Source organism: Oryctolagus cuniculus, chromosome 17 (assembly GCF_051225735.1).
Source record: "Oryctolagus cuniculus isolate XC-2025 breed Fujian yellow rabbit chromosome 17, ASM5122573v1, whole genome shotgun sequence".
In the NCBI taxonomy this organism is placed as follows: Eukaryota; Metazoa; Chordata; class Mammalia; order Lagomorpha; family Leporidae; genus Oryctolagus; species Oryctolagus cuniculus.
In genome coordinates, this window is record NC_142883.1 from 6,563,346 (window position 1) to 6,578,010 (window position 14,665).

General features: G+C 62.8%; 1 protein-coding gene across 3 annotated transcripts in view; it reads left to right on the forward strand.

Annotated features, from left to right (window-relative positions):
• SDK2 (sidekick cell adhesion molecule 2) overlaps positions 1 to 14,665 on the forward strand; it is a 236,085-nt gene that overhangs the window by 159,946 nt on the left and 61,474 nt on the right. For all 3 annotated transcript variants that reach the window (XM_089317879.1, XM_051825916.3, XM_070060373.2), the window contains exons 6-12: positions 588 to 699; positions 1,701 to 1,891; positions 2,027 to 2,110; positions 3,188 to 3,382; positions 3,988 to 4,104; positions 5,380 to 5,547; positions 6,319 to 6,421. In XM_089317879.1, the coding sequence (XP_089174005.1) occupies positions 588 to 699; positions 1,701 to 1,891; positions 2,027 to 2,110; positions 3,188 to 3,382; positions 3,988 to 4,104; positions 5,380 to 5,547; positions 6,319 to 6,421 (970 nt within the window). The remainder of the gene's footprint in view (positions 1 to 587; positions 700 to 1,700; positions 1,892 to 2,026; positions 2,111 to 3,187; positions 3,383 to 3,987; positions 4,105 to 5,379; positions 5,548 to 6,318; positions 6,422 to 14,665) is intronic.

Here is a 14,665-nt window from a genome sequence, read left to right on the forward strand (position 1 = left end):
GCAACCACAGCGTCCATGTCCCCCCCACCCAGTCCTGGGGTCTGAAGTCCATGGTCAGGGGGCTGGCACGGCTGGTTCTGGTGAGGGCCTCTCCCTGGCTTGCCCGTGGCCACCTCCTCTCTGTGTCATTGTGGTGGGGGCAGGGAGGGAGTGAGAGAGAGGAATCAGGCCTTGGTTGCTTCCTCAGAGGGCACCTTGGGTGCCTGTGTCGGACTGAGTCGCGAGCCCACCCTCATCCAGCCCTAGTCTGAGCTGAGGTGGCGACGGAGCTCAGGGCGGGGAGGGGGTGTGATTCAACCCAGCGGGAGGGTTGTGTTCCGGTGCGGAGGCAGATGTTGGACCAGTGAGGTGCACGGAGGCACAGAGCAGGATTTAGAAGGTGTAGAACAGGACAAGGGGTGGGGGTGAGCCGTAGTGGTCAGCAGTCTCCAGCGGGTCCCCCTGGCCAGCAGAGGGGGAGGAGGGCTGCGATGTCCAAGTCCAGAGGCCACAGGGACAGAGGTCTCCTGTGAAGTCAGCCTCCATGGGGCTGGGCAGAGATGGGATTTCTGACCTCTGCCACCAGCTAACCTCTGACCTCTCCCCAGATGTAGGGGGGCCTGCTGACCCCATCGCTCCCACCATCATCATCCCTCCCAAGAACACCAGCGTGGTGGCCGGCACCTCGGAGGTGACCATGGAGTGTGTGGCCAACGCCAGGTGGGTGGTGTCTGCCCCCTTGTCCCTGACACCCTGGGCTCTGCAGGGGGCAGGGAGAGCAGAGAGGGACGCAGGCAGGCAGCCACGCTGGGCAGGGCTGCCTCTTTCTCTGTGGCCTGGGAGGAGAGGAGCTGTGCTCTGGGCCTCAGTCTGCTCCTCTGTGAAGTGGGAATGATCACAGAGCGGACACAGAGCGGACGACGGGGAGTGCTCACCCCAGCCTGACCTGGCGCCTCCCAAGTGCTCGGTCAAGATAAACTGGTGACCTGGGGCAGAGGGGGCGGGTTTCAGAGTTAGACCGAAGGTGACCCCCGGTCACTTCAGTGAGGAGCCCTGGACAGGAGCCCCTGGGGCAGCGCACAGGGACAGGACGGGGCGCACAAAAGGCGGGTGAGGAGGAGCCTCACTTCCCCCGAGCCGGGGTTTCCCGAATGCTCCCGACCACAGAACCCCTTTTGCACGGGGCCCCTCCAGACTCCCTGTGTGGGGCCGGCACAGACCCACTCTGGCAGAGCCCACCTCAGCCACACAGAAGGTGCTAACCAGCCGTGCCCGGGCCCTGCCCTCCTCCGGGCTGTGGGGGCGCAGGGGCTGGGGACAGTGGTAGAGGGGCCTACCTCTCGCACACTGGCTGCTCCGGGAGCTGGGCTCTGTCCCTCTGCTTCCACTGCCCACCTGCAGTCTAGGCGGATGTCACCTCTCTCCCTGTCACTCGCCCTCCCCTCCTTCCTCCTCATTGATAGATTGTTGCAGGGGGCCCGGGACACAGGGGCTGTCGGGAAAGAGCGAGGTGCCAGGCCAGGCTGCCTCCGCTCTCCACACCACCCCACCCCCACCCCCGGCGCCATTCCAGCATTCTGCATTCGTCTTTACCGCCGGGCTCAGCGGCAGGCACAGTCAGCCCATTTTATAGATGAGAAGACAGAGGCCCAGAGCACAGAAGGGACTTGCCCAAGAGCTGTCCCTGGGGCCAGACACCTGCCTTCCCCCGCCCCCTGCAGGCCCCTGATCAAGCTGCACCTCCTTTGGAAGAAAGACGGGGTGCTGGTGTCGGGCGGCGTCAGTGACTTCAACCGCCGGCTCACCATCACCAACCCCAGCAGCCGCGACGCCGGCTACTACGAGTGTGAGGCCGCCCTGCGCAGCAGCAGCGTGGCCCCCGTCGTCCGCGGCGCCTACCTCTCCGTGTTGGGTGAGCTGCTGGGGCTCCCGCGGGGGCCGGGGCTCACCCAAGGGGACCCCTCCCCCCAGCCCCGAGGCCGATCACGCGGAGTGGGGCTCTGACCACGCCCCGCCCCCCGCCCCGGCTCCACCGTCCCCCCTGCAGAGCCACCTCAGTTCATCAAGGAGCCAGAGCGCCACATCACGGCCGAGATGGAGAAGGTGGTGGACATCCCCTGCCAGGCCAAAGGTAACGCGGCCGCACGGACGGCGGGAGGGGACGAGGGCCCCAAGTGACTGTCATCTCAGGGCAGGTGGCAGCCCCGGCGGCCTGGCAGACCTGGGGCCACTCCGCTCACCCCCTCCTCCTCCTGCTGCACCCGCCCGGGGCACAGCCCCCGGAAAGGGCCCACGTGGCCCATCCTCCACCGACTCCCCCACGGCTGCAGCCTGGCCGAGGGCAGCCCGAAGCCAGGGGCAGATCCGGGGTGATGGGCAGAGAAGCGGGCGCGCCACGGGCCATGGCTGACAGCGGGCAAAGGCGCACCACACAGCCCTGGCCAGAGGTGCGGTGCACGGAGCGGGGACGGGGGACACTGCTCCCCGAGGCTCCACGGGAACAGAGCAGCAAACTCTGGTTGAGGCTGCCCGGGTGCCCAGAGGGTTTTTGGCTGCAGAACACGCAAAGGGGCCCCCAGCAGCCACATCCCCGCCATCTCAGAACCCTCACACTCATGAGAAAGAAGAGCAAACCCTTATTTCGTCCCATCTGAAAAGGCCGGGGCCGTAGGACGCCTCGTGACGTCCTGTCCCCTGACAGCCGCCAGCGACACAGGGGCACAGCCCCGCCTCCAGGACATGGCGACATGAAAGCACACACGTGTCCCGGGATACATGGGGACACTATGGCCCGTGACGTCAGGCTGGGAGGTGGGGGGCTGGGGGCCCCCTCTGAGAACGTGGCAGCCTGCAGGCAGCTCCAGTGGGACCGAGAGGCAAGGGGGCGCCTCTGAGCCCCGCTCTGCCCGCGCCTCCACGCAGGGCTCTGGGGTCACGAGCGACTAGGACACCGCCCCCCACCTGCAGGCTCCCACACATAGGCTAAAGGCCCTGCTGCTTTTCACAGCAAAGAAAAAAAATAAAACCTCCAAACTGGTTTGTGCAATCCTGCGTTTGCAAGCCAAAGTGACGCTGGGATCGCCGCCCCCAGAGGATGTCAGCATTGCCCACTAGGAAGCCCCTCCCCCTCCCCGGGCCCTCCCAGGAGGCCCCAGGCTCCCCAGTGCCCACTTCCGGGCCGCCGACCCCCGCCCCGTGTCGCCCGCAGGTGTGCCGCCGCCCTCGATTACGTGGTACAAGGACGCAGCCCTGGTGGAGGTGGAGAAGCTGGCCCGCTTCCGGCAGCACTCGGATGGGGGCCTGCAGATCAGCGGCCTGGTGCCCGACGACACGGGCATGTTCCAGTGCTTCGCCCGCAACGCGGCCGGAGAGGTGCAGACCTCCACCTACCTGGCCGTCACCAGTGAGTCCTGGACCCCCCTGGCCGCCTCTCGGAGGGGTTCCCGCAGCCGCCTGGCTCTGCCCACTGTGGGGGGCTGTGGGTGGCGGCACTCAGAGCACAGAGCCCTGGAGCAACGGCTCCTGCTGGTGCCATCTGGGGCCATCACCCGGACCCCCAGGGGCTAGCAGACAGGGCGGAAGGGGCGGGACTTGTCCCCGGGGTGGCCACCAAGGGCGGCCATCCTGCCTCTCGCCGTGACCACAGCAGGTGCACCCAGCGCTCCAGTGCCCGCAGGACAGGAGCTGGGGTTAGGGGAGGGAGCACAAACCCAGGCGGTGGGGCCAGAGCAGGTGGTGCTGTCTCTGCAGCCACACGTGTGTGTTCCTTCCAGCAGCTGCGTGTCGGTTTTGTAGTCAGTGGAGGATGAACCCCTTCCGTGCGACCTGCCCAGCCGGGACGGGGATTGGCGTCGGCGGGCTCCTTCCCCCGGGGAGCCCTCATGCTGGCTTCTTCCCGACGCCTGCTTCCCGCCCTGCCCAGGGCCCCACACCTGGGCAGCGGGAGGAGGAAGAGGGTTGGCCCTGACTCCCAGGGTGTGGCTCAGAGGCTCCGCTGTCTGTCCGCAGGCATCGCCCCCAACATCACCAGGGGCCCCCTGGACAGCACGGTGACCGACGGCATGTCGGTGGTGCTGGCGTGCGAGACCTCGGGAGCTCCCAGGCCGGCCATCACCTGGCAGAAAGGTAAAGGGGACGAAATTTTTTTGGAGGTGTGGCTGTGTGAAGTTCAGAGCCAAGTTCTCAAAGCAGCCCGGTGGAGGGCCCTGTGTCCGGTTGTAAAGGTCGTCCACTGCGCGAGCCAAGACCGTGCTATCTCAGACTGATAGCACTGGGTTGGGGCCCAGCCCTGCATCTGCCGAGGCCCGCAGCCCCGAGCGGGTTTTTAACTCAGTCGGAGCTGTGGGCTCCCCACCAGTAAACTGGACAGCAGTATGCATTTCTCAGGGTGGCCAGGGCCTGGGCAGCAGGGAAGCCCAGTGAGCGACAGACTGATGCCGTCCTGCTGGTGCCGGTGGTGGCAATGAGGGTGGGAGCTGTCCCTCACCCCAGTGCCTTGCACAGGATTAAACAAAGCCCACGCCCCCTGCCTCCTCCACTCCAGCCTGCCCGCACTGGCTCTCCTGCCCTCCTGTGCACACGCATGCCGGAAGCCTCTGCTCTGAGGCTCCTCCTCCCCAGGGCCGCCCCGCCCACCCACCCCCTCCGTCCTCGGTGACCCTGGGGCCTGCACATTCATCAGCCTCCCTGCCCGCCTCCCTACCCGCCTCCCACAAGGTTAGGGCTCTGACCTTTGACCACAGCTGGCTTCCCAGGGCCTGGAATGGTTTGGCACATAGTGGGTGCTTGGTGAATGTCGGCACGCCCAGCCCCCCACATACACGCTCACTGTGTACCACACATGCAAACGGACACATGCACCTGCAGATGCCCCGGCACAGCCCGGCTGTACAAGGAGCTTTGTTAAAACAAATACAGTCATAGGAGCCTGCACTGCTGGGCCCCTCCTGCACCTGTGAGCGCTCTCTCCTCTCTCTCGCTCTCGCCCTTGCTCTCACTCGGGCCACAACCAGGCCAGGGCTGTGGGCAGGGCGCCCGCTCCTCTCTCCACCCCACCGCCCCCTCGTCCTGAGGGCCATGCCTCCCTCTGCCCCCAGGAGACAGCGCGTGGCCTTCTCTGGCCAAGGACAGCCAGCACGGTGGGGACAGCGGCGGGAGCTCTGGGCTGCACTTGCCCGCTCTGCCACCCTGAGCCCACGTGCCCAAGCCAGAAACCCCTCCGGGCTCAGCCCCCACCCCAGCGCGGCCATCTATGCCCCTGCTCCGAAGCCACCCGAGGATCTCCGGAGCTGGGAGCCCGCCTGAGACCACCCGCTCTGACGTGGCCAGGGGAGGGGTGGGCTGTGCCTCCTGGGTGGCCAGGGGGCTGCAGGCTGAGCCCCGCCCCCGTGTCGCCCCCAGGGGAGCGCATCCTGGCCAGCGGCTCCGTGCAGCTGCCCCGTTTCACGCTGCTGGAGTCGGGCAGCCTGCTGGTGAGCCCCACGCACATCTCCGATGCCGGCACCTACACCTGCTTAGCCACCAACTCACGGGGGGTCGACGAAGCCTCGGCCGACCTGGTCGTATGGGGTGAGTGTGAGCCCCCCACTGCCTGCACCCACCATATGCATCTGCCCTGCCCAGGGCCCTTCTCGGGGGAGGGACAGTGACAGCTGAATTCAGAGGCCAGGGACCAGGGAGGGGGCCTCTCCACCAGCAGGGCCACGTGAGCGAGAGTCTGTGGCACACTTGGCCACGGCGAGACTAGCGAGCTGATGGGATGGCTGTCTTCATAACTTTGGGGCAGAAACCAGGTGTGTTAGGTTTTGGGGCCACACTGCCACTGTCCTGGCCACGTCGCTGACTCCCATCGCGTGGAGGAGACAGCCGTGGACGGCACGGAACCCCAGCATGACCGGGTTCCAGTGGCTTTGTTTACCCAGACAGCCACTTGCCACATGCGGCCCCCGGCTGCTAGTTGGCCGACCCCCCTTCTGCCTCGCGATCCACGCCCCCGGCCCAGCCGCCCGTGGCCACCTGTCCCAAGCCCAGGGTGGCTGGGGGCTGCAGCACCGGAACAGGAGGCAGCAGGGCCTGTGGCCACTCACTGGCCACGGCGTCCTCAGAGCCCCGTCCCTCCCAGGCACTGGCGGGCACCACCCAGTGAGCCTGCATCGTGAGCATGAGCTATAGTCCGAGGCCAGCCCCCTGTCTGGGACCCCGCTGGGACCCGCCCACTGCCTGCGTCTGCCTTCTCGCACCCACACGCGGCCCCGGGGTTGCCCGCCCACACACCTGCAGCCTGCCTGGGACTCTGGGCCTGCCCCCTCCTCAGCACGCTGGGCCCGCCCTGTCTTCCAGCCCGGACACGCATCACCAGGCCTCCCCAGGACCAGAGCGTCATCAAGGGCACCCAGGCCTCCATGGTGTGCGGCGTGACCCACGACCCCCGCGTGGCCATCAGGTACCGGCTCGGCTCGGCTGTGGCCCTCATACGGGGTGGGGGGGTGGCTGGGAGCTTTTGGGGGCAGCTGGTAGCTGGGCAGGTGTCAGTCCCGTGGGGCCGAGTGGGGCCTAGGAGGCCAGCCTCAGCCTTGAGGAACCGTCTGCGGGGCTGAGCCCGGGGCTGAGATACAGAAGACACTGTTGGCTACGCTCCCTGGGGCAGGGGCGGGCGTGCGGGCAGCACTCAGACACCCGCGCCTGTGTGGGAGGGCTTGGATCCGATTCCAGCTCCCTGCAGCAGGTGCTGGCTCAAGTACTGGGGTCCCTGCACCCACGCGGGAGGCCAGGGGTGAGTCCTTGGCTCCTGGTGCGTGTCCTGGCCCAGCCCTGGCTGTTGTAGGCATTTGGGGAATGAACCAATGGGTGGCAGTCTCTCTCTCTCTTGTCTGTCTCTCTCCATATGTGTGTATGTGTGTGTGTGCATCTTTCATACAAAATGAAAAATTGTTTAAGTGTTAAATGATTTAGAAAATAAATAATAAATGCCCGGGGAGCGTGAACTCCAGGAACTGAGCTGAGGCAGGAATAGGGGAAGGGAGACCAAGAAACAGAGGGAGGAGGCGAGGCGGGGAGGAGGGAGGAGGGGAGCAGGGGGAGAGAGGAGGGAGGGGGAGGGGTGGGGAGGCTCTGGTTGCCCCGTAGGCCCGGACATCACCGCCAGCCTCCCCCATCCCACCCACCCGAGGCTGCCCCCTGGCTGGATCAGTTCACTGAAGCCCCCTTGCGGGCTTCTCGGCTCGGTTTAACGTGGCGGCGCAGACCCAGGAGCAGCCACAGGGCCAGGGCAGGAGGTGGCCCCCAGGAGAGGCGCTGGGAGCCCCTGGAGAGGCCAGTAGGAGCACGGGGTGTGGGGGGCAGCAGGACCCTCCCCACCCCACCCCCACTCCCAGGCAGCAGCTGCTGCCCGCCACTCGTTCTATCCCCAGGCTGCTTCCTGGAAGTGAGTATTCCTGGCGCTCTTGGCTCTACTATAAGAGGTACCGGACAGAGCAGCCCCGCCACCCCTGGGGTACCTGGCCTGCCCTCTGCTCCCCGAGGCAGCTGCGTCCTGGGGCGCCATCTGGTGGTCACTGGGCACATGACAGTCTTTGCCCACCCCACCTCCCTCCACCATATGAGACCGCAGGAGCCAAGGTGGGCCTCGGGGTCCTTTGACTTTTGATTGGTTCTCAGTGACTGCACTGGAAAACGCCTCATTAAGCATAGAGAGCAGTCGTCAGCACCTGAGCCCTAGAACAGGCTTATTCCTGGGTTCATTCGATTTTTCTGAAAAAATGTGTTATAAAATACACCAACCCTAAACACGTCCTCAGGGGGAACCTGCCAGAACACCTCCATGCGTCTCAGACCCATACGTCACGTAGCTGCTAGATGTTTAGCCTTTGTAGGCTGAAAAGTAGCACAATAACAAAAAGCTAAATAAATTCCCTAACACCTTAAATGGGTGTTTTATTTATAAAAACGTCATCTGCTTTTTTGGAAAAGACATGAGAGCTTTATTTCTTCTCTGGACAGTTCTTGAGGAGCAGAGGGGCTCGAGGGACCCCCGGGGACCTACGGGGGTTGGGGGGTCCCTGACACAGCCTCCAGGAAGGGTCCTGCCTGAGACCCGAGTCAGCCACGCAGTGGGGCACAGAGCAGAATTAGTCCCTTGCGCCCCAAGAATTGGCAAAGTCCATGCCCAAGGCCACGGTGCTTCTTCCATCCCAGGCTTCTTCCAAGGGCTGCAGGCAGGGGCTTCCCTACTGCCTCCCCCTCCTGGAGGTCACGCTCAAGGTCGGGGAGGGGACCCAGGCCACAGAGTGTGCAGAGGCCCCCGGAGGGTCTGAGGCTTCCCCGGGACTGAGAGCTCTGTCACAAGGGCTTCCCTCTGGAAGGACCTGAACCTCCTAGTGGACCTGAATCTCGTAACCTGCCTGGGGCTGAGAGCGGGGCGGTGCAGAGGCCACTTAATGGAGCAGTCAGGACCCCCCCTCCCCACCCCGCCACATCCCAGCTCCGGGGTCCGGGTCCCCGCTGTGGCTCCAGCTGCAGAGCCCCGCTTCCTGCTAGTGCAGACCCTGGGAGGCAGCCGTGGTGGCGGGTGCTGGATCCAAGCGGGTGCGAGTGCTGGGCCTGAGCAGGTGTGGGTGCTGGGCCCTAGCGGGTGTGGGTGCTGGGCCTGAGCGGGTGTGGGTGCTGGGCCCGAGGGGGTGTGGGTGCTGGGCCCGAGGGGGTGGGGGTGCTGGGCCCAAGGGGGTGGGGGTGCTGGGCCCGAGGGGGTGTGGGGTGCTGGGCCCAAGGGGGTGCGGGTGCTGGGCCCTAGCGGGTGTGGGTGCTGGGCCTGAGCGGGTGTGGGTGCTGGGCCCGAGGGGGTGGGGGTGCTGGGCCCAAGGGGGTGGGGGTGCTGGGCCCGAGGGGGTGGGGGTGCTGGGCCCTAGCGGGTGTGGGTGCTGGGCCCGAGCGAGTGTGGGTGCTGGGCCCTAGCGAGTGTGGGTGCTGGGCCTGAGCGGGTGCGGGTGCTGGGCCCGAGGGGGTGGGGGTGCTGGGCCCGAGGGGGTGCGGGTGCTGGGCCCGAGGGGGTGCGGGTGCTGGGCCTGAGCGGGTGCGGGTGCTGGGCCCGAGGGGGTGGGGGTGCTGGGCCCGAGGGGGTGGGGGTGCTGGGCCCGAGGGGGTGCGGGTGCTGGGCCCGAGGGGGTGGGGGTGCTGGGCCCGAGGGGGTGCGGGTGCTGGGCCCGAGCGGGTGTGGGTGCTGGGCCCGAGCGGGTGTGGGTGCTGGGCCCGAGGGGGTGGGGGTGCTGGGCCCGAGGGGGTGCGGGTGCTGGGCCCGAGGGGGTGCGGGTGCTGGGCCCGAGCGGGTGTGGGTGCTGGGCCCGAGGGGGTGTGGGTGCTGGGCCCGAGTGGGTGGGGGTGCTGGGCCCGAGCGGGTGGGGGTGCTGGGCCCGAGGGGGTGCAGGTGCTGGGCCCGAGCGGGTGTGGGTGCTGGGCCCGAGGGGGTGCGGATGCTGGGCCTGAGCGGGTGGGGGTGCTGGGCCCAAGGGGGTGGGGGTGCTGGGCCCGAGGGGGTGGGGGTCCTGGGCCCGAGCGGGTGGGGGTGCTGGGCCCAAGTGGGTGGGGGTGCTGGGCCCGAGGGGGTGGGGGTCCTGGGCCCGAGCGGGTGGGGGTGCTGGCGCACAGCCTCCGAAGCGGGGCAGAAGGAAGGGCTGAGGTCTGGGCGCGGCTGAGCAGTTCACCTGGGGCCGTTACTAAGAGGAGTGAACGTTTCTATTTTCTTAAACGAGGAACCCGTTCTGTTTTAGGAGGAAAACGTAGAAAATGCAGATGAGCAGAACGGGCAAAAGAGAGAAAAAGCCGAATGAAGCGTCGCTCTGCGCGAGAGATCCTTGCGATGCTAGCGGGGGCCCTGGGAAAGGAAACCTAGAAAGCCGGTTTCTTACTCCGAGTCTGCCCGTGGCGCTCTTTGCACGCCAGTGAGTGTGCAGCTCGGCACACGGTGACCCAGTCGCCCCTGTGTGGCTGAACAGCGGGTGTCACCACTTCCCTACTGCTGACCCTTCGGGTTATGTCTCAGGTTTCACTAACGTTAAGAACCATCCTAAGGGTATTTACTCCTATAAAAGAAAAGAAAGGTTGGGGCTGGCGCTGTGGCGTAGTAGGTTAAGCCTCCGCCTACAGCGTCGACATCCATATGGGTGCCAGTTCGGGTCCCGGCTGCTCGCCTTCTGATCCAGCCTAGGATGGCCACAACAGCCAGGAGCTAGGAGCTTCTTCCTGGTCTCCCACGTGGGTTGCAGGGGCCCAAATACTTGGGCCATCCTCCACTGCTTTTCCCAGGCCATAGCAGAGAGCTGGATTGGAAGAGGAGCAGCCGGGACTTGAACTGGCGCCCATATGGGATGCCGGCATCGCAGGTGGCATCTTTACCTTGCTGTGCCACAGTGCCAGCCCCTGCTGCACGCCCTTGATTTTCTGTGGACTGTCTAGTGTTAAATAAAGCCAAGAAGACCCTTGGAGACCACCCATCAAAATTGTTTAATACTCAGTTACCTGTAGGGCTGGCCTTCTGGGGCAGCAGGCCAAGCCTCTGCCTGCGAGACCAGCATCCCGGCTGCTCCACTTCCGATCCAGCTCTCTGCTAATGTGCCTGGGAGGCAGCCGAGCATGCCCGGGTACTCGGGCCTGTGCTGCCCATACAGGGGACCCGGATGGAGTTCTGGGCCCCTTGGCTTCAGCCTGGACCAGTTCCGGCTGTCGTGACCATTTGGAGAGTGAACCAGCAGATGGTAGACCCTCTATGTGTGCCTCCGCCTCTCTCTAAATAAATAAGTGTTTATTAGAAAAATAATGATCATATAGGTTACATTATTTTAGTATCTTCTACTTTGGGTTGAATAGACTCATTTTTTAACTTTTTTTTTATGAAAAATACTGGTGAGTATGTTTGATTATGTAAGAAACCATCAAGACTGCCTTCCAGGGCCAGCGCCGCGGCTCACTAGGCTAATCCTCAGCCTTGCGGCGCCGGCACACCGGGTTCTAGTCCCGGTCAGGGCACCGGATTCTGTCCCGGTTGCCCCCCTTCCAGGCCAGCTCTCTGCTGTGGCCAGGGAGTGCAGTGGAGGATGGCCCAAGTACTTGGGCCCTGCACCCCATGGGAGACCAGGATAAGCACCTGGCTCCTGCCATCGGATCAGCACGGTGTGCTGGCCGCAGCGCACTGGCCGCAGCGGCCATTGGAGGGTGAACCAACGGCAAAGGAAGACCTTTCTCTCTGTCTCTCTCTCTCACTGTCCACTCTGCCTGTCAAAAAAAAAAAAAAAAAAAAAAGACTGCCTTCCAAGGAGGTGGCACCATCGCAGTTGGCCACAGCGGGGCGAGGGCGTCCCCTGACCGCGCTGGGTGCCGGCTGCTCTGGATCTGGGCCGTGCTGACCACTGGGCAGCAGTGCCTGGCTCCTGGCCACCCCCCAGGAGCCTCTTGGCGTCTGCGTACCTGCATGGGTGAGCTCTCTCTCGGGGACTCTGCCGTCAGGTGGTTGCTTGCTTCTGGTTGGGTTCTAGGCGTTCTTCCTAAATTCCGGACAGCCAGGCCTTATCAGATGTCTCTTTGGCAGGGATGTCCCCCAGCCTGCGGCTTCTCTGTTTACTCTCCTGGCAGTGCCTTATCAAAGAGCGGACGTCGTTGATTTTCATGAAATCCGTCCCGGGCCTTTGGTGTTGCGTCTGGAAGGTTCTCAGGAGCCCTCGGTCACCGCCATTCTCCGTTATCTTCTAGGAGTTCTGTCGCTTTGCCTTTTGCATTGGAGTCTTGAGTTAATTTTTGTAAAGGGTTTAGGGTCTGTGGTGTCTGGACTCTGTGTGGCTGGCCAGTTGTCCCAGCAGCCTTTGTTGAAAACACTCCTTTTTGTTTTCTTTTTGCTTTGTTTTCAAGCATTGAGTTGTTGGAGAAACCGGGTTCGATGGGACAGAGGTCCCCAAACTATTTCTTTGTTTTTTTTTTTATTAAGTCATATTTGTCTTCCTTATTTGAGATGCAGAGAGAAAGAAAGAGAAATCCCCCCCTCCCAATTGGTTCACTTCCCCGAGGCCCGCAAGAGCCGGGACGCTGGGAGTCAAGGGTGGCCGTTGCGAGGGAGGCGGGGACCAGCCCTGGAAGCCAGCGCCTGCTGCCTCCCGGCTGTGCAGGAAGCTGCCCTGGATGGGAAGCCAGGACTGGGGCCTGTGCGGGAGGAGCATCTCAGCTGCTCACCCAGACGCCCCCCCAGCGAACGGCTTCTGTAAAGGGCCAGGGGGAGAGTGGAAGCCATTGGTCATTTCCGCAGGGACCCGGTCCTGCTTCCATAATGCAAAAGCAGCCACAGACAGTGTGTAAACCGATGGACGCGTCTGTGTCCCAATAAAACTTTATTTACAGCCGGTGGGCCATCGTATGCTGATCTCGCGTTCTGGATCTGGCTAGCTGCTTCCTCACAGTGTCGTTAGCTTGTTCGTCTATCCCCGTGTGTCTGATTAGAATCCGAGTAACTGCTGCGTAGATTGGAGTTCAGCTGTTAGGGCACGAATCCGCAATGCTACCCACTTCCCAGAGCACTGTGCCCTGAAACAATATCTACTCGAATAGGTCGTTCCCTGGGTGCAGCCAGATTTGCTGTTAAGTAAAATTCTGTGCACCCCTAAGTCCTGGCAGGGCTGACTTGTCCCAGAGAGAGACCTGGATTACACTGCCCCCTGCTGGTGATGGGTAAATACGCATCAGAAGTTTTAGAAATTGGCTCACAGGCCGGCGCTGTGGCTCAGCAGGTTAAAGCTCCAGCTTGCAGCACCAGCATCCCATACGGGTGCCAGTTTGAGTCCCGGCTGCTCCACTTCCAATCCAGCTCCCTGCTGACGCACCTGGGAGAGCAGTGGAGGATGACCCAAGTCCCTGGGCCTCTGCACCCACATGGGAGACCCAGAAGAAGCTCCTGGCTTCAGACTGGCCCAGCTCCAGTGAACCAGTGCATGGAAGCACGTGCTCGCTCTCTCTCTCTCTCTCTCTGTCTGTCTCTCCCTTTATGTAACTACAACTTTCAAGTAAAATAAATGTATCAGAGCGCCGGCTCGAGCCCCCACTACTCCACTTCTGACCCAGCTCCCTGTGGATGCGCCTGGGGAGGCAGAGGGAGATGCCCCAAGTGCTCAGGTCCCTGCACCCACGTGGGAGACCAGAGTGGAGCTCCAGGCCGCTGGCGTCCACGTGGGGAATGAAGTAGCAGATCAAAGATCCCTTGCTCTCTCTCCACCCCCCCCCCATCACTGTGCCCTTCAGATAAATAAAATAAATCTGAACAAAGAGAGTATGGGGCGTGGGTTGGCCCAGTGGTTAAGATGCCAACTAGGATGCCCGTGTCCCAATGGGAGTGCCTGGGTGTGAGTCCCTGCTCCGCCTCCTGGCTCCGGCTTCCTGCCAGTGCAGACCCGGAGGCAGTGGTGATGGCCCTGTGGTTGGGTCCCAGCCCCCCACAAGGGAAAACTGAGTTGAATTCTCAGTGCCTGGCTGGTGCGGGCACTTGGGAAGTGAACCAGTGGATAGAAGATCTCTCTCTTTCTCTCCCTCTCTCTCTCTGTGTGCGTGTGTGTATGTGTGTGTGTGTGCACGCGCACGTGCGCGTGTGTGTCACTCTCTTAAATAATAAAAAGAAAAAAATATTTTCCTTTTAAATAAAAAGAATAAATGGAATTGTGATGAATGGGAAAAAAACTTTAAAAAGCTCGAGCGACGGATCTGAAGACATCGTTTATGTAAATAAGCTCCATCAATCAAAATGCTGGCCCCTCCCCGTGTTTCAGACACGAAGGGTTTGCTCCCGCGGTCCAGACAGCAGCCCTTTGGCTTCCACAGTCCAGACAGCAGCCCTGGGAAGCAGGAGGCCTCGTCCTCCTCGTGTTAGAGATGAGGAGGGCGAGCGCGGCAAGGCAGAGAGACATGCCCGAGGTCTCTGAGCGCAAGTGGTGCGCCGGCGAGGAGCTGGGATCTGCCTCCACCGAGGGCCTGGGCGGCAGGGGGACGGGTGGGGGGAGGCAGGTGCACCCGGAGGCTTCCTCCTGCCTGCGTTTCTTCTCCTCCCGTTTTGTCCTTTATTCTTTCTCTTATCTGCACTTTCCACTTCTCTATTGGCTTGCTTTAAAAAAAAAAAAAACTAGTTGAAAAGATCGCACACTCCCTCTCCCTAATGATGTTGCCTTCTCCAGACCCCAACAATCCTGGGAGCCCATTGTTGTGGCGTAGGCCCCTGCCCTGGCCGCCCCCTCCCCCGCCACCCGTGACTGGAGTCACCTGTGGCATGTCCGTCACCCTGTGGTCCTGGTGCCGGGATGGCAGGCCAGCCTTCCCTGGGGCTGTGTGGGTGCCGGTGATAACGGCTGCATTTCTTCAACAACAGCCAATGGAGAAGAAATTTCTCATTGTCAAGGCCCCTCCGTCGGGACTGACCGGAGCTAAAGCGATTTTTTGGACACTGGAGTCAATTTGTCACAGTGATGCATCGATCTAATGATCGCGCTCATAAACCTAATTCCAAAACGTAGTCTGAATGAGTGGAAAACCCTCGTTCATTTCCCGCTGTAATCTTCTCGGCCCTTCGGACAAAGGACACTTTTTGCGCTGGCTTCCGGCCAAAAACAATGATGCTTTGGCCGACGCTGAGCTAGGCTGCAGCCGCAAATGAGCAGTAATGACTCCATGT